Raw genomic sequence first — 18,331 nt, 5'->3', positions numbered from 1 at the left:
TTGCTTGTAGATACCTAGTTTTTTCAGAATCACATGTTAAAAAGATTATCCTTTCCATATTGAATTATGTTAACACCTTTGTTAGATCATTGATTTGAGAATATACTTTTTTCCTAATATAAGCATTCAAACTTATAAATGTTCCTTGAAGCACTACTCTAGTTGGAGCCCAGAGTGTGGTTTCATTTTTATTCAGTTCAAAGTATTTTTCTAGTTTCCCTTCTGACTTCTTTGTGAGTTGGTTTTTTTTTGAGTTGGAGTCTCACTCTGTCGCCCAGACTGGAGTGCCCCGGCCACCGCAGCCTCGCCCGCTGGGCTCCAGGGATCCTTCCGCCTCAGCCTTCCGAGTAGCCGGAATTACAGGCATGCGCTACCACGCCCGGCTGATTTTTTGATTTATTGTAGAGATGAGGTCTCGCTGCCCAGGCGGGTCTCGAACCCGCGGGCTCAGGCAATCCACTCACCTCAGCCTCCCAAAGGCGCGGGATTACAGGCTGAGCCACCGAGCCTGGCTTTTTGTGAGTTATTTTAAAGTGCATTGTTTAGATTTTTTTTCATATTGATTTCTAAAGTGCATTGTTTAGATTTTTTTTCATATTGATTTCTAATGTAATTGAATTCTAATGTAATTGCCTGAGTTATTTTAAAGTGCATTGTTTAGATTTTTTTTCATATTGATTTCTAATGTAATTGCATGTGGTCAGAGAACTTACCTTGTATGATGTCAGTTCTTTTAAGTTTGTTGAAATTTATTCTATTCCTTAAATATTCTTAATCAACTCTTATGCTTTTTTTTTTTTTTTTTATGAGTTGGAGTCTCACTCTGTCACCCAGGCTGGAGTACAGTGGCACGCTCATGGTTACTGCAGCCTTGACCTGCTGGGCTCAGGCGAGCCTTCTAAGTAGCTGGAACTACGGGTGTGCGTTACCATGCCCTGCTTATTTTTTGACTATTGTAGAGACAAGGTCTCACCATGTTGCCCAGGCTAGTCTTGAGTCCTCAGGCTCATGCAGTCCTCTTGCCTCGGCTTCCCAAAGTGCTGGGATTACAGGCTGAGCCACCGTGTCCAGCCAATTCTTATGTTTTTAAAAAATTATTTCTTTTTCATTATTATGTATCTAAAAGTGGCAGTTTCCAAATTACTATTTCATATACCATTTTTGTTTTTAAAAGGGTAATAAGTTGTACTTTGTAAGAATGATTGTCATTCTACTGTGTGATAAGTTGATATTTGCTATTTTTTGTTTTGTAGCCGCAAATATGCAAGCTTTTCTCCCCTCTCTATGCTTTTCGTAGGTCTAAGATCTGGCAAACTTGGTGAACAATGTGAAGCAGTTGTTCGCTTTCCCAGACTTTTTCAGAAGTATCCATTCCCTATTCTCATCAATTCTGCGTTCCTAAAGTTAGCTGATGTTTTCAGAGTTGGGTAAGTCTTTTTAAAACCTAAGTATCCTAAAGCAGTTTGTTTATATTTCTTTGTTTTATATTGTGGTCTTTTTGTCTTTAGGACTTCCACTTGCATAGTTTCCATTAGTAGATGCATATGACTGTGTGCAGCACTCCATTGTGAGATTTACGATGTTTTAAGCAAAAATTAAGACAACTTTAATATATTACTATTTCAGAAAAACATATGGCTTTGTACAGATTATTTTGAGAAGTTTCTGATTTAATTTAATAACTTATTACTTGTCTGTGAAGTACCTGAAACATGTAAGCACTGAATAAATATCCCATTTTCCTTCTTCTCTCCCTCTTTTTTCTACCATTCTCCACATACTCATTTGTTCACACTATACAATATCAGACTTGGAGAAACGAAGTTGTGGAATTAGCTCAAGAAAAGAGAAGGATCATCTGACCTCTTAGCCTTGGTTATTGTATTATTTGAGGAGATTTACTTCTGCTCCAGGGCTTCTCCTTGTGTCACTGCCATTTTGGTGTCTTGGAGCAGGACTGCAGGCATAGCTAACTGTTCATGCTTAGTATCTACCTAAGGTGCAAACTTTAGGTAACTCTTATAGTAGAGAGAAAAAATAAGATTAAAAAACATTTGCCTGTTGCTAAAATTTAATAACATTAGCATTGATTTGATCCCTAATTGAATATTACTTTCTAAAGTAGCCTAATTTATTTTCTCTTTGGCTTTCCTAGAAACAATTTCCTGAGGCTGTGTGTTCTTAAAGTGACCCAACAAAGTGAGAAGCATTTGGAGAAAATTCTAAATGTGGATGAATTTGTGAAGAGAATTTTCTCTGTGATTCACAGTAATGATCCTGTGGCAAGAGCCATCACACTCCGGTATACTGTGTTGCTATAATGATTCACTATAAGATTGTTTAAATATATATATTTAAAAGGCAATATATTTACTTTTTTCCACTTTGAGTATTAAGGAGTTGTGGGGTTTTTTGCCTTTTTTGTTTTTTGTTTTTTTTACTAAGATTCAATTAAAAAATAATGGTAACTATCCCAACCTGTAAATGCTTTCCAGTTAACATCTATGGTAATGTTTTGGTTGTAAATTTTTGCCTAACTTGTGTTTGAAACATTCCTCTGTGTAGGAAGGGGTTCTGATCAGATACCTGGGTGGAATGCAGTATAGCTTAGCCTGGATTCATTTTGAATTTTTGCCTTTCTGATCTTGTTTTTACTGTTTTCTATATTCCTCATTGGTTATGTGATTATTTTTGTGTGTTATAATTTATATTTGAACTCATTGGAGAATGACAGGTACAACCACTATATGTTTCTTTACCCTTTTCTTTCTTGGCATATTTTTAAAAGTTTACTTTGTTAGAATTTTATTTTGTAAGCCTTATATCCAGCTTGAACCATATTCTCTTTTTATCTCTGCCATTTATAGAATTGTATGTATAATTTTTTGAGATTTTTTTAAATTATAGGGCTCATTTCTGACTTACCCTGCCCAGACAATCCTCTTTTCACCAGGAAGTCATTTCTTTTCTGAGTTTACATTTTTCCACATCAGCAGTCAGTTCTTTCTTGTTCCAGTTAAGTGCTTTTGTCATTCTTCTGATTAAATTGTTAGCAGCTTGTGATATTTTAAAGTCAATTAATTGAATTTTATGTTTCAGTTGGTCAGAATTTAAATTTAAGATTTGCTTCAAGAAATTAAACTATAGCAGTTGTTCAATAAATTATTTTTAATAGTTGGTAAATACAGTATATGAATTTAGGTGATTATAGTATCATTTCTGTAAAATGAAAAATTGGAAAATCATATCTGTCAACTTGGGAATAGGTATTTGTGGACTACTATATAATTTTTAAAGAATGAAGTAAGTCTGTATATACTAACATAGAAGGAGATTTTAAGTTTAAAAAGTAGTCAGGGGATTGGCAGTAGTGGCATTCTGCTCTGGGGGTGGGGAGCACACCTCGTCAACAAGGTTGACTGAATAATAAACATTTGTATACCTAACCCTGAATTGTACCCCACATCTTTAAAGCAAAAAAAAGGAATTAAAAGTTAAAAACAAAGTAGTCAGATGGGCTGGGCGCGGTGGCTCAAGCCTGTAATTCCAGCACTTTGGGAGGCTCAGGCAAGAGAATTGCCTGATTCCAGGGATTCGAGACCTGCCTGGACAATTTGGCGAGACTTTTTCTCTACAATAAAAAAAAAATTATCCAGGTATGGTGGCATGTGCCTGTAGCTCCAGCTTACTTGGAAGGCTGAAGCAGAAGGATTGCCTAAGCCCAGCAGGTCGAGGCTGCGGTGGCTGTGAGCGTGCCACTGCACTCCAGCCTGGGCAAAGAATGACACTCCTACTCCAAAAAAAAACCCAAAACAGTAGTCAGATGGTATCCATTTTATTAACTTATTTTTGTCAGTTAATCCTAATATGTATGCTTTTATAGGCTCAGAAGCAATCTGGAGGTGCATATGCTATTAACAATGATAATTTTTGGGAGGGGTCTTTGGGTTATGGATTATCAATGACTTTTCCATGTGGTTTTATAATGTTTGAGTTGTTTTCCCCAAGCATGGAGTTTTTGTTTTTTAAATCAGAAAATAATAAACAGGAGTACTAGATTTTAACTGGTGGAATAAATTTTTTTTTTTTAAGCAGTATTTATTGAGAAGACAGAAAAGCTCCCACAGTGGTAGGGGACCCAAGGGGGTTGCCTGGAATAAAAATTTTTTTAGGTTTATTCAGAGCCTAGTGGAATAAATTTTATAAATAATTTAGAACTGACCTGAACATTTTGGGAAAAAAAATGTAAATTGCTATTTGAATATTACATTTATTTTTTCATGCTTGCCTTTTTGTAAGTCACGGCAGTTGAGCCTTGCGTCAATTGTTTGTTTGGAGTTGGAGTCTTACTCCATTGTGCAGGCTGGAGTTTAGTGGCATGCTTATGGCCACCCCAGCCTCGACTTGCTGGGCTCCGGCGATCCTTCCACCTCACCCTTCCAAGTAGCTGGAACTACAGGCGCACGCTACCACACCCGGCTCATTTTAACTTATTGTAGAGATGAGGTCTCGCCAAGTTGCCCAGGTGGGTCTCGAACCCGTGGGCTCAGGCAATCCACCTCAGCCTTTCAAGTAGCTGGAACTCAGGCGCGCACTATCACGCCCGGCTAATTTTTTGATTTATGGTAGAGATGAGGTCTTGCAAAGTTGCCTAGGCTGGTCTCGAACCTGTGAACTCAGGCAGTCCTCTTACCTTGGTCTCCCAGTGTGCTGGGATTACACACACTGTGCCCAGCCCTGGTATTTTTTTAAATTTTTTTTTTAAGCTTAACGCAATAAAAGTTCATTTCTCAAAGCAAATTCAATCTATGTAAATCATTATATTAGCAGAATAAAGAATTTAATATATTATTCAATACTTATTCTTAATATTTCTCAGTAAACTAGTAATAGAGGGGACCTTTCTAAAATTGCAGGAGTTTCATACTTGGTGAAATTTTTTTTTAATTTTCTGTTTTAAAGGTGTGGGGTGCAATTCAGAGTTAGGTATACAAATGTTCATTATGCAGGTACCCTTGTTGATGAGGTGTCCCGTTGTCCCTCCCCCCCCCACCCTGGCAGATTCCCACTACAGCCAATCCTGCCTTCATCAATTGTTGTTTTGTTTGTTTGTTTGTTTGTTTTGAGTTGGAGTCTCACTCTGTTGCCCAGCTACCACGCCTGGCTAATTTTTTTAAAATTTATTTATTGTAGAGACTGAGGTCTCGCCAATTTGCCCGGGCAGGTCTCGAACCCGTGGACTCAGGCAATCCTCTCGCCTCGGCCTCCCAAAGTGCTGGGATTACAGGCTGAGCCACCGAGCCCGGCCTCATCTATTGTTTTTTTAAAGAACTGTTGATATTGCTGGGCTTGGTGGCTCAGCCTATAATCCCGCGCTTTGGGAGGCTGAGGTGAGTGGATTGCGTGAGCCCGCGGGTTCGAGACCCGCCTGTGCAAGTTGACGAGATCTCACCTCTACAATAATTCAAAAAATTAGCTGAGTGTGGTAGTACACACCTATAGTTCCAGCTACTTGGAAGGCTGAGGCGGAAGGCTCGCCGGAGCCCAGCAGGTCGAGGCTGCGGTGGCCAGGAGCAGCCACTGCACTCCAGTCTGGGCGACAGAGTGAGACTCCAACTCAAAAAAAGAAAGAACTGTTGATATCAATAAAACCAGCAATTTCCCCAAAAAAAAGGATCACTTTAAAGGAAAAAAAATCATTGAAACTGGATTTTTCAGCAGTAACACTTGATGCCAAAGTATTAAAGGAAAATAGATTGAGCTAAGAAGTTTATATCATTTAAAAGAGTAGTAAAATAAAAGATTCTCAGCCGGGCTCGGTGGCTCAGCCTGTAATCCCGCGCCTTTGGGAGGCGGAGGTGAGTGGATTGCCTGAGCCAACGGGTTCAAGACCCACCTGGGCAGCGAGACCTCATCTCTACAATAAATCAAAAAATCAGCCGGGCGTGGTAGCGCATGCCTGTAATTCCAGCTACTTGGAAGGCTGAGGCGGAAGGATCACCGGAGCCCTGCAGGTCTAGTCTGCGGTGGCCCGGAGCAGCCACTGCACTCCAGTCTGGGTGACAGAGTGAGACTCCAACTCAAAATAAATAAATAAATAAAAGATTCTCAGGCACACAAAACTTTAGGAGATTTGCCATATAGGAATCTGTTTTGTCACATTCTTGGAGGAACGTGACATTCTATAAGGAAGTGGAAAATAAAGCTGGAAGCAGTGGGAATAAGTGATGAAATAGTTTTGTAAAAAAATCAAAGACCAAAAGGAAAGTAGTTTTATAACAACCCAAAGCTAAAATTCTGGAAGTAGCAACAAAATATGAGAATATCAAGCCCCTTTGACAAAATACAATATTTTCGAATAGCCTTAGAATTTTTTTTCATTTCATATAATCTTTGCGTGATATTAGTAAGGAAGTGACTTAAAGTAAAACTTTGGTTTTTGGTTTTTTTTTTTTGAGTTGGGAGGTTCTCACTCTGTTACCGAGGCTAGAGTGTAGTGGCATGATTATGGCTCTCCATGGCCTCAACCTCCTGGGCTAAGGCGCCACCATATTTGGCTAATTTTTTTATTTTTCTTGTAGAGACAAAGTCTCACTGTGTTGCCTGGGCTGGTCTTAAGTTGCTGAGCTCAAGCAGTCTTCCCACCTCGGCCATCTAAAGTACTGGTTTTTCAGGCATGAGCCACCCACCTAGATTAAAAATTAGTTTTAAATTTTGTGTATTATGTAACATTTAATTTAATTTAGTACATATCTAATAGTCTTATAAAAAGTTATAAAGAAGACTTTTAATTTTTTGTCATTAAACAAGTAAAAAACATCGTGTAATTTACTACTTTTATTATGTAAGACCATTATGGTTTAGCAACTAACATTTTTAAATGACATTTTAAGCTTGGGGCTAAATATGTTAAAATGTAAGTTAAAATGTTTTTCCATATTTTATTATGAAAAATATTTAACATAGAGCAAAGTTGGAACAATTTTACAGTAAACATGTATCTATCCATCCCTCTATCCATTCATCAATGTAATTGTAAAGAAACATTTCCTGGTAAACCGCAGACAATAACATTTCCCTCTAGATAGTATGTGTCAGAATGTATAACATTAATTAGTTTAATTTCTTTACAGGGTTGATAGGGTTTTATTTATTTATTTATTTATTATTTTTATTTTTATTTTTGAGTTGGAGTCTCACTCGGTCGCCCAGACTGGAGTGCAGTGGCCGCTCCCGGCCACCGCAGCCTCGCCTGCTGGGCTCCAGTGATCCTTCCGCCTCAGCCTTCCGAGTAGCCGGAATTAAAGGCATGTGCTACCATGCCCAGCCGATTTTTTGATTTATTGTAGAGATGAGGTCTCGCTGCCCAGGCGGGTCTCGAACCGGCAGGCTCAGGCAATCCACTCACCTCAGCCTCCCAAAGGCGTGGGATTACAGGCTGAGCCACCGAGCCTGGCTGATGGGTTTTTTTTAATGCGAAATTTACTTACAATGAAATACACAAATCTTAAGTGCACATTAACTGAGTATTGGCAGATGCTGCTTATAATCCCATTCACTACCAGGCATGCCTGCAATCCTAGTACTTTGGAAAGCTGAGACAAGAGAATTGCCTGAGCCCAGGAGTTCAAGACCACATGGGCAACATGGTGAGACGTCATTTCTATGACAAAATTAAAAAATTAGCTGGGTGTGGTGGCAGTTGCCTGTAGTCCTAGCTACTTGAGAGACTGAGTCGAAAGGATTACCTGAGCCTAGCAGGTCAAGGCTTGCAGTAGCCATGATCATGCCACTGCACTCCAGCCTGGGCTGTAGAGTGAGGCTCTGACTCAGAAGTAATCATCATCTTCATCATCATCATCCCAGCCAGACACAGGTGGCTCATGTCTGTAATCCTACACTTTGGGAGGCAGAGGCGAGAGGATTGCCTGAGCCCACGGGTTCAAGACCAGCCTGAGCAACATGGTGAGACCTTGGCTCTGCAATAATTCAAAAAAGTAGCCGGGCATGGTGATGCTACTTGGAAGGCTGAAGTGAAAGGATCATTTGAGCCTAGCAGGTTGAGGCTGTGGTGACTGTAATCGTGCCACTGCACTCCAACCTTGGTTCCAGAGTGAGACTCCAACTCAAAAAAAGAAAAAAATGAATAATAGTAATAATAATCCCATTCTCCATCAAAGTATCAAATTTATCATCACTATAGAAAGTTTCTTTATGCCCCTTCTTAGTCAGTTCCAGCATCCACTTCCCATGAATCAACGACTCTTCTGTTTTTTTCCCAACACAGATAAGTTTTTGTGTGTTTTCAAGCTTTATATAAATAGAGTAGGTATCCTTTTGAGTGAGGCTTCTTTTGCTTAGCATAATATTTTTTAGATTAATCCATGATGTATATCAATTTGTTACTTTTTATTGCTGAGTAGTTTTCTATTTTGTGACTATAACATAGTTTATAAATCTGTTCTTTATGAGCACTTACACTATTTCCATTTTGAGGCTATTTTAAATAAAGCTGCCATGACTATTCTTGAACAAGACTTTTTGTGAACATACTTTCCTTTTTGGTAAATATATATCTATGAGTGAAACTGCTGGATCATAGGGGAGGTGTTTAGTTTTATAAGAAATTGCCAGACCTTTTTCCAAACTAGTTTTGCCATTTTGTTTTCCCACCAACGATGTATGGGAGTTCTTCTTGCTTCTCATCTTTGCCAACATGTGGTGTTGTCAGCCTTTTTTATCCTAGCTGTTCTGATGGGTGTGCAGTGGTTTTCATTTGCATTTCCTTGATGTTAACCATCTTGAACACTTTTTTATGTGCCTTTTGGCTGTTCACATGTCTTTTTTTGGAAAGCGTTCAAATCTTTGCCCATTTTCTTTCATTAGATAGTTTGGATTTTGTTATGTTATTTGTCTTATTATAGAGATGTAAGAATGTCTTATACATAAATTTATATGTATATATACGTGTGTGTGTGTGTGTGTGTGTGTGTGTGTATATCTTGATTACCAATCCTTTCTTAGATAGATGTTTTACAAAATGCATAAAAAATAGATATGCAATATACTTCCTTCAAGGCCTGAAAGCCAGGAATGGGATTATTTTCCATTTTTATGATTTTTGTTGTTATCTTTCAGCATCATTGTTCTTTATTTTTTTGTCTTTAGCTATAAATTAAATAGCATGCCTTTTGAAAATAACAGTTTTTTTAAATTTTTGATTTTAAAGATGTGGGGTACAATTCAGGGTATAAACAGTTTTAAATAAAAACAGGTTCAAGCTGTATAACTATCAAAACGACCGCAGATGCTAGTAGTGGGAAGTCAAGTGACTGAGTCGGGAGTGTGCTTATCTTACAGCCACTAGATGCTGCACATATTCATTCAGTTTGTACTATAAGGTCCAAAAATGTTCTGCCTTTAAAAGGAGAAAAATAATTTAGGTAATTTTGTAATTGAAAAGCAATTTTGTCAGTTTTTGAACTCCCACTAGTAGCTTAGTCAACTAAAGTTTAACTGTTACATGTAGGAATACTTACTCCAGCCCCAGTTCATGAACTGACACTTAATAAATCACTTTCTTTGGTGAAAAATTTGAAAAATAATACTTGCCTTAACAGGTAGGGGTATTCATTTGTAGGAATACTTTGTAGAAGTATTCATTTATTTTCTATGTCATAAAATGCAAAAATATGCCAAAAATAATTTAAAATCTGGCTATTTAAAATGTGTCTTTGAAAAGGTATTGAACATGTAAGTGATTATGTTTTCATTTCTTCTCTTGTGATATGTTTTGACTACAATTCTGCATTTTGTAAAGAATAAGACATCATACAGAAAGGATCTTTTTTTTTTGAGTTGAAGTCTCACTCTGTTGCCCAGGTGGAGGCTAGTGGCACGCTCATGGCCACCACAGCCTTGACCTACTGGGCTCAGGTGATCCTTCCACTTCAGCCTTCCAAGTAGCTGAAACCACAGGCATGTGCTACCCCTCTCGGCTAATTTTTTGACTTATTGTAGAGAAGAGGTCTCTTCATGTTGCTCAGGCTGGTCTCAAACCCCTGAGCTCAGACAGTCCTCTCACCTCCACCTCCCAAAGTGCTAGGATTACAGCTTGGATCATCATGCCCAGCAGTCAGAAAGGATCCTAGTGTTTTGTAGGAATGTGACTTTTTCATTGAGGACTATTGTAATAGTCCTAAAAAGAAGGATTCTGTCAAGGAGGCAAACAAACTACCAAGAAAAGATAGGAGCTGAGGAGTGATGGATCCTATAAGTACTCTTTGAGTACTCATTGAGTAGAAGGTTCCCTAAAGTTTGTTTTAAGGAAGATAAAGTGAGAACTCTGACCTCAAGGAACTTGCTTTGTAGAAGGTATGAGCTGGGCTCAGTGGCTCAACCTGTAATCCCACACCTTTGGGAGGCTGAGGTGAGTGGATTGCCTGAGCCCGTGGGTTCGAGACCCGCCTGGGCAGGCGAGACCTCATCTCTACAATAAATCAAAAAAATTTAGCCGGGCATGGTAGTGCGCGTCTGTAGTTCCAGCTACTTGGAAGGCTGAGGCGGAAGGATTGCCAGAGCCCACCAGGTTGAGGCTGCGGTGGCTGGGAGCGGCCACTGCACTCCAGACTGGGCGACAGTGAGACTCCAACTCAAAAAAATAAATAAATAAATAAAAGAATGTATGAATAAGTAGAAACCCAGGAAGAAAAACAAAAGGGGCAAGTCTTACTTTCAAACATTAAGCAGTTTTTAAAGTCACAATGATTTAAATTTAAAGAGGAAAGAGGATAGTGAAGAGGAGATCCTTTAAAGATGTTCTTTTTGTTTTGTTTTGTTTTGTTTTAACCTATGACCTTAAACTTATAAATTAAAACAAAAAAATGGAAGAAGAAACCGAAAGAAATTCATAGTATTTGAAATGTAGTATTTCAGATTGTTTATAATATTATCAGAGATTTTATTAGAAAATTGTGATGAATGGGATTATGCTTTTCCCCTTTCATATTTCATAGTAACAAAATATTGCTGGGCTCGGTGGCTCAATCTGTAATCCCGCGCCTTTGGGAGGCTGAGGTGAGTGGAATGCCTGAGCCCGCGGGTTCGAGACCCGCCTGGGCAGCGAGACCTCATCTCTACAATAAATCAAAAAATCAGCTGGGCGTGGGTAGTGCATGCCTGTAATTCCGGCTACTCGGAAGGCTGAGGCGGAAGGATCGCCGGAGCCCAGCAGGTCAAGGCTGCGGTGGCCGGGAGCGGCCGCTGCACTCCAGTCTGGGTGACAGAGTGAGACTCCGACTCGAAAAAAAAACAAAAAACAAAATATTAATCAAGATGTGTCAATATTAGCTTAGTCTAATCTTTTCTGGTATGGTATGCCATTAGATGTATAGTAATTTGTTATTTCTTTTGAAAAATATGTAATTTCAAAACTTTACATATTGAATCTAAATTATATGTTTAGTCCATTCTCCAGGAAATAATCAGATGATGACCTGTTATGTTGGAAGGTTACTTAGGACTTTGAAGACGGTTGTCATTGTAGGAACATTGTAGGCTTTATTGCAGTGTTTTGCATTAGAAAGTATTTGCATTAAAAATCTGTAACTTTCTGCTGAAAAGACTTTTCAAGTTGTATTTTCTGTAGTTTATATCGCAAACAAGAGGTTTTTTTCTTTTCTTTTCTAAATGTGTAGTTTTATAAAGTGAACTGTGTTTTCCAAACTGTATCTTCCTCACTGTTGCAGATTCTTACATGAACTCCAGGGGGCATCCTCTACCTCTGTTCTTTTGATGTTGAGACAGATTTGAAAATCATCATATCAATATTTACTGATATGGGAAAAAGACTGGGAAGTCTTTTTTTTTGTTTTTAGCTTTGTGAATATGCTTAATAGCAAAATGGATTCTTTGTGCTTTGCTAAAATGGACTTCTTTATGCAACACTGGACAATTGATATTTCAGTGCTTTAATAATTCTAAAGTTTATTTTCTGGACCCTGTTTGGTACCTGTGTTATACTTAAAATGATTTTTTAAAATTTTGCTTGCATTTAGATAAGGTATTTAAATTTTTCTGCAGTATTGAAGTATGCAACTGTTTAGAATTTGTGTCTCTGTTTGATTTCCTAAAGTATGCTTTAATAACCTGAGATTTATAGAATACTTACAAACTCTAGTCTTGGTAACCCAGCTTTGCCTTCTTTTTCTCACCTTGTTTATTGTACTTCCATTCTTTTTGGTTTTCTCTATATCTGTAGGATGTTGGGAAGTCTGGCATCGATAATTCCTGAGAGGAAGAATGCTCATCATAGTATTCGTCAGAGTTTAGATTCACATGATAATGTAGAAGTTGAAGCTGCTGTTTTTGCTGCTGCAAACTTCTCTGCACAGTCAAAGTAAGCATAGGCCTTTAGTAGATTGACTTTCCAAGAAAAGTTTCTGAAGGAATAAACTGGTCAATGTATGTAAATCCTAAGGGATACAGAAAAACATAAACGACAAGTTGTATTCTCCAAGAGGACTTACATCATGTTGAGGAAACAAGACTTAAATACATAAAAGAGAAAACCAAAGTACAAATGTCGCCATTAGTTGTAAGTGAAATGAGTTTTCAGAAAGACAGGGTTAACATAGAGTAGCTGGGGAAGGCCTCATGGGTTAGTAGAAGGTTTGTCCACTGAGGAGCCTTTCTCAAACATATACATCTGCAGTACTAAATAACTACTTTGTTATCATCTTTTAAAGTTACGCTGCTTTACGTTAGATCTGTGCCGAGGACAGCAAAGACAGTAACTCAAAACCAATTTTAACCTATTCAGGATGTATATCCTATACTGTCATTTTATAGAACAGCATTTTTTAAAAAATTGAAAATGTTGACCATGGTTTATTACCATATTTGATTTGCTCTGTAAGAAGTATAATATCCCCTTGACTGACTGAGGTAAAAAATAGCATTACCTTCTGGAGGGCATTTTGGAGGTGTATTATTATTTTGCCTGAAATCTATGAATCCCTTTGACCCAGGAAATCCATTTCTAGGTATTTATCTTAAGGAATCGGCAATAAATACTTATTTTTATTTGCAAGAATGCTAATAACAATAACATTGTAACAAGAAAAGAAATTAGTAGCAGCCTAAGTTCTACCCATTGGGCTTAGATAAATTATGACATGGTCATAAAAGAAAATAATATAACAGCTTTAAATGAACACATTTTGGAAACATTTGGAAGCAGGTTAATTGCTTATGTGGTATTATAGGTTTGTAAAAAACAAAAAACAAATATTTGTATTTATGGAATAGAAAAATGACTAGAAGGATATATATCAAAATGTTGTCTCTGGGCAGTAAGAAGATATATGATTTTAATTTTCTTTTTGTAATTCTTATAAATCCTGCTACAAGCAAGTTCTAGTTTTATAACCAAGTAAATAATAAGGTTTTTTAACATAAAAAATTAGCATTTCCATTAAATCTCTGCTGAATTTGATAAAACTGGAAATAATTATTCACCAGCTTTATTCAGGTTTTAATTATATGCATACTCTTTAGCTGTTCTTATCAAACCTTCAAAGTTACAGGAATTTTCATTGGAAAAGCAGAGTAGAGAATACAAAACGTATAGTTTTTATTTTTACTGCTCAAAATTATTAGGAGTGGCAGTAATTAAGGATGCGAATTTCTGAATAAATACATTTCATATTTGTTTTTGAAAAGAAGCCTTTTTTCTTACTGAGAGTCACTGATATTGAGAACTCTTTTTTTTTTTTTGAGTTGGAGTCTCACTCTGTCGCCCAGACTGGAGTGCAGTGATCGCTCCCAGCCACCACAGCCTCAACCTGCTGGGCTCCGGCAATCCTTCCACCTCAGCCTTCCAAGTAGCTGGAACTACAGGTGCATGCTACCACACCCGGCTAATTTTGTTTTTTTATTTATTGTAGAGATGAGGTCTCACCAAGTTGCCCAGGTGGGCCTCCAACCCGCGGGCTCAGGCAGTCTACTCGCCTCAGCCTCCCAAGGTGTGGGATTACAGGCTGAGCCACCGAGCCCGGCTCGATATTGAGAATTCTTAAAATTTTAGTCATGTGTTACTTAATGATGGGAATACATCCTGAGAAATGAGTCACTAGGCAATTTTGTCATTGTACAGACAGCATAGCATACACACACAAACCTCAATGGTATAGCCTATATTGTGCATCCTATGGCTCCAGGGTTACAAACCAGGACAGCATGTTACTGTACTGAATACTGTAGGCAACGGTAACACAATAGTTTTTGTGTATCTAAGCATATCTAAACATAGAAAAGGTACAGTGAAAAGATGGAATACAAGATTTAAAAATGGTACGCCTATATAGGGCACTTACCATGAATGGAGCTCACAGGCCTAGAAGTTGTTCTGGGTGAGTAAGTGAACTTTTACATTTAGGCTACACTAAGTTTATAAAGAATATTTTTCTTTCTTTAATAATTATTTAACCTGTAGCTTTTTTATTTTATAAAGTCTTAACTTTTTTTAACTCTTTTGTAGTAAAACTTATCTTAAAACACAAACGCATTGTACAGCTGTACACAAATATTTTGTTTCCTTACAACCTTATTCTATAAACTTTTTTTTATTTTTAAATTACAAAATTTTTTTTAGCTTTTGAAATTTTGTTGTTAAAATAAAACACAGATGGGAGTAGTGTCACATACCTGTAATCCCAGCTACTTTGGGAGGCTAGTGAGAAGATCACTTGAGACCAGGATTTTGAGACTAGCCTGGGTAAATACAGTGAAATCCACCTCCCATCTCAAAAAAAACCTGCGACACAAATGCATGCATTAGCCTAGGCCCACACAGAGTCAGGATCATCAGCTCTATTAGAATCTTTTTTTTTTTTGAGACAGGGTCTCACTCTCACACAGGCACAGTGCATTGGTGTGATAATAGCTCACTGTGGCCTTGACCTCCTGGGCTCAAACAGTCTTCCCACCTCAGCCTCCAAAGTAGCTAAGACTGCAGGTTCATACTGTCATGCCTGGCTGATTTTTAAATTTTTTGTAGAGCCCAGATCTCACCATGTTACCAACGGTGGTCTTGAGCTCCTGGCCTCAAGTAATCCTCCTCCCTCAGCCTCCTAAAGTGCTGGATTACGGGTGTGAGCCGCCACATCTGGTCTCCGATGTAGTCTTATGACATCACTGTCGTAAATGTGGTCTGTCATCGACCAGGATGGCATCATGTAACATTTGACTGGACTTGCATTGAGTGCAAAACCAGTGATAATAGTGAATAGTCATCATCTGAGTACTACTTTCAAGGTGTCAATGCTTTAAAATCTGTCAGATTAAAATTTCACTTCCAGTGGTTCCAGAAATAGTCTTCTAAATTTAGCTTTCAAATTTGGATGATAAATTTATATTTTAGTGGTTACATTTTACATATGAGAGTCCTTTCAGTTTTTTCTCTTGCATTATTATCAGAAGCTAATTTAACTTCAGCCATGGCATTTCTGATCTATTTTGGGAAATGATTGAGACTAAGTAACATGATTAAGATTAGTAGACATCTAAATTAGTAGCTTATGTAGAAAGCATTTTTGATATACCATGCTTCAATATGATGTACTTGTAATTTGTGATATTAAAAATACCAAATTAAAATTTTTTTTTTTTTTTTTTTTGAGTCGGAGTCTCACCCTGTCGCCCAGGCTGGAGTGCAGTGTCATGCTCCTGGCCACCGCAGCCTCCACCTGCTGGTCTCAGGGGATCCTTTCACCTCAGCCTTCCAAGTAGGCAGAACTACAAGCACGTGCTACCACACCCAGCTAATTTTTTGATTTATTGTAGAGATGAGGTCTCACCATGTTGCCCAGGCTGGTCTCGAACCCACTGGCTCAGACAGTCCTCTCGCCTCAGCCTCCTAAAGTACTGGGATTATAGGCTTGAGCCACCGCGCCCAACTCCAAATTGAATTTAAAAAAAACAAACAAATCAGTCCAATAAGAAAGCCTGAAGGTCCTATCTAAAATATATAAGTATAAAACAGCTGGGCACAGTGACTCACACCTGTAAGCCCAGCACTTTGGGAGGCCAAGGTGGGTGGAGAGCTTGAGCTGAGGAGTTCGAGACCAGCCTGGACAATATAGTGAAACCTTGTCTCTACAAAAAAAATTTTAAAAATTAGCAGAGTGTGGCTGCGCCTGTAGTTCTAGCTACTTCAAATGCTGAGGTGGAAGGATTGCCTGAGCCTAGAAGATTGAGGCTGCTGTGAGCTGTGATCATCGCGTTCATGCCACAGCGCTCCAACCTTTGTGACAGAATGAGATCCTAACTCAAAAAACGTGTGTGCCTGTATGTATGTGTATATGTACATGTATATATACATACACACACAAGTGTAAGATAAAATTTGTAAAATTTTTGAGATCAGTGTTTACCTCTTCCCCCAGAAATAATGATCTGAGTTGAGAGATTAGTATCTCAATCAGTACTGATGGATTTTTGTCTTAGTAAATCCATTTATCAAATTCAGATCCTAAATAAATCAGAGTAACTGTCCAAATATGACCTTGAGAACTTATTTAATTCTGTTTCTTCTATTTGCTGCCATAACCACATCTGCCTTGTTCTAAACAAGATTTAAGATTTGTATTTTTAAAGAGCTTGTCCCTGGGTCACAAAGCCCAGATGCCTTCAGGGGCCAGGAGAGCATTGTCAATGAGAGTAGTGTCCTCTAGCAGCAGTTGTGAATTGCAGCGCACTTGCTCTGTCTGAAGTGTCCCATGACACCAGCTGATTGTTACAGCACAGAAATGTGTGCCCAGTGCTTTCAGGTCTCATTTTTTGGGAGGGAGAGAGAAGGAAGCAGAAAAACCAGATTATTCTATTTTGTCTCATCATATTTTATATTGATATATAGAATTTTAAAAATATTTTTTAAAAAGAGAATTTTAGAAATTATTATTCAGCAAAAGAATCTGCAAGCCCCTAATTTGCAGTTTATTGACCCTAAATGCCTGTAACAGATGTTTACATTATGAGTTATTATAAAAAGTTTTTTTATGATTAGTGAGGAGACACTTAATGAACATCTATCATGTCCAGACACTATTCTAAGAACCACAGTCATCATCATTGTAACTTCACAGTGCAACACATTGCCCTTTTCTTTTTTTTTTAAAACACGTTACCCTTTTCATGTTTAGATTCACAAATACCTACTTATGAAAAATAAAATGGTATTGTGATAATTGCCTGAATGAGCCACTTTAGAACAGTGTTGGCATAAACCCATTTGGTGGTTGGAGTGTTTATTTCGACTGTATTTCTCACTAATTCCCCATCCCTAGCATCTGACCTTTGGAATATTAGTTATAATTTAGAGTGTTGCATTTCTCCTGTGCTAATTATGTTCTGTTTCTCTTAAGTCCTTGAAAACATAAGCAAATTTAATATTTTGGTTTTAAAGTTTTTGCTGTTCTCTTTTCCCAAAGGGATTTTGCTGTAGGAATCTGTAACAAAATCAGTGAAATGATTCAAGGTATGTATGCTTCATTTAGTGTTATAAAGTGATTTAATAGGATTTATAATTTTTGCTAGCATTTACTAAATACTATGTGCTAGTCACCATCTTCTTTATGTCAAAACTGTTCTAGGTGCTTAGGATATAGGAGTGAGCAAAACAAAGACCTTTTCCTTACATAACCCGCATTCTAGTCTGGGGTGGGTAGGTAGGCAATACACAAGTACAAATATGACATCCAGTGCTGTGGCGAAAAAGTGAGATAAGAAGGATAGAGAGTCTCAAGAGTAGATGGTGGGATAGGAGAGGGGACTTTTCTGTTTTATATGTACTGATCAGAGAGGGCCTCTGATGAAGTGGTATTTGAGTGAGATATGAAGAAGAGAAAGTAGTGAGCCATGCAGATATAGTCATGCATCTCTTAATGATGGGGAGACTTTCAGAGAAATGCATCCTTAAGTAATTTTGTTGTGTGAACAGCATAATCTAGATGGCATAGCCTATTGCACACCTGGGCTGCGTATGGCCTATTGCTCCCAGGCTACATATCAGTACTGCGTGACTGAATGTTATAGGCGTTGTAACACAGTGGTAAGTACTTGTGTATCTAAACATAGAAAAGACAATGTTTTGCACTGTGAAGTTACAATGACCGTGACATCTGCAAGGCCACTAGGAATTTTTCAATTTCATTATAATTTTATGAGACCACTGTTGTATATGCAGTATGTTGTTGACCAAAGCTTTGTTGTTACCTACACATGTCTGTAGTGAGAGGAAAAACATTCTGATCTGGGAGAGGGCAGTGTTAGA

General features: G+C 38.0%; 1 protein-coding gene across 4 annotated transcripts in view; it reads left to right on the top strand.

Annotated features, from left to right (window-relative positions):
* INTS7 (integrator complex subunit 7) overlaps positions 1-18,331 on the top strand; it is an 88,989-nt gene that overhangs the window by 8,363 nt on the left and 62,295 nt on the right. For 3 of the 4 annotated variants that reach the window (XM_008049141.2, XM_021708081.1, XM_021708082.1), the window contains exons 2-5: positions 1,298-1,427; positions 2,156-2,302; positions 12,260-12,397; positions 17,490-17,536. In XM_008049141.2, the coding sequence (XP_008047332.1) occupies positions 1,298-1,427; positions 2,156-2,302; positions 12,260-12,397; positions 17,490-17,536 (462 nt within the window). The remainder of the gene's footprint in view (positions 1-1,297; positions 1,428-2,155; positions 2,303-12,259; positions 12,398-17,489; positions 17,537-18,331) is intronic. The other variant, XM_021708083.1, reaches the window with a different exon arrangement.

Source organism: Carlito syrichta, unplaced genomic scaffold, assembly GCF_000164805.1.
Source record: "Carlito syrichta isolate Samal-C Ts95f unplaced genomic scaffold, Tarsius_syrichta-2.0.1 Scaffold130587, whole genome shotgun sequence".
NCBI classification, from domain to species: Eukaryota; Metazoa; Chordata; class Mammalia; order Primates; family Tarsiidae; genus Carlito; species Carlito syrichta.
Note: the sequence above shows the minus strand (reverse complement) of the source record. Positions and strands in the feature narration are given on the sequence as shown.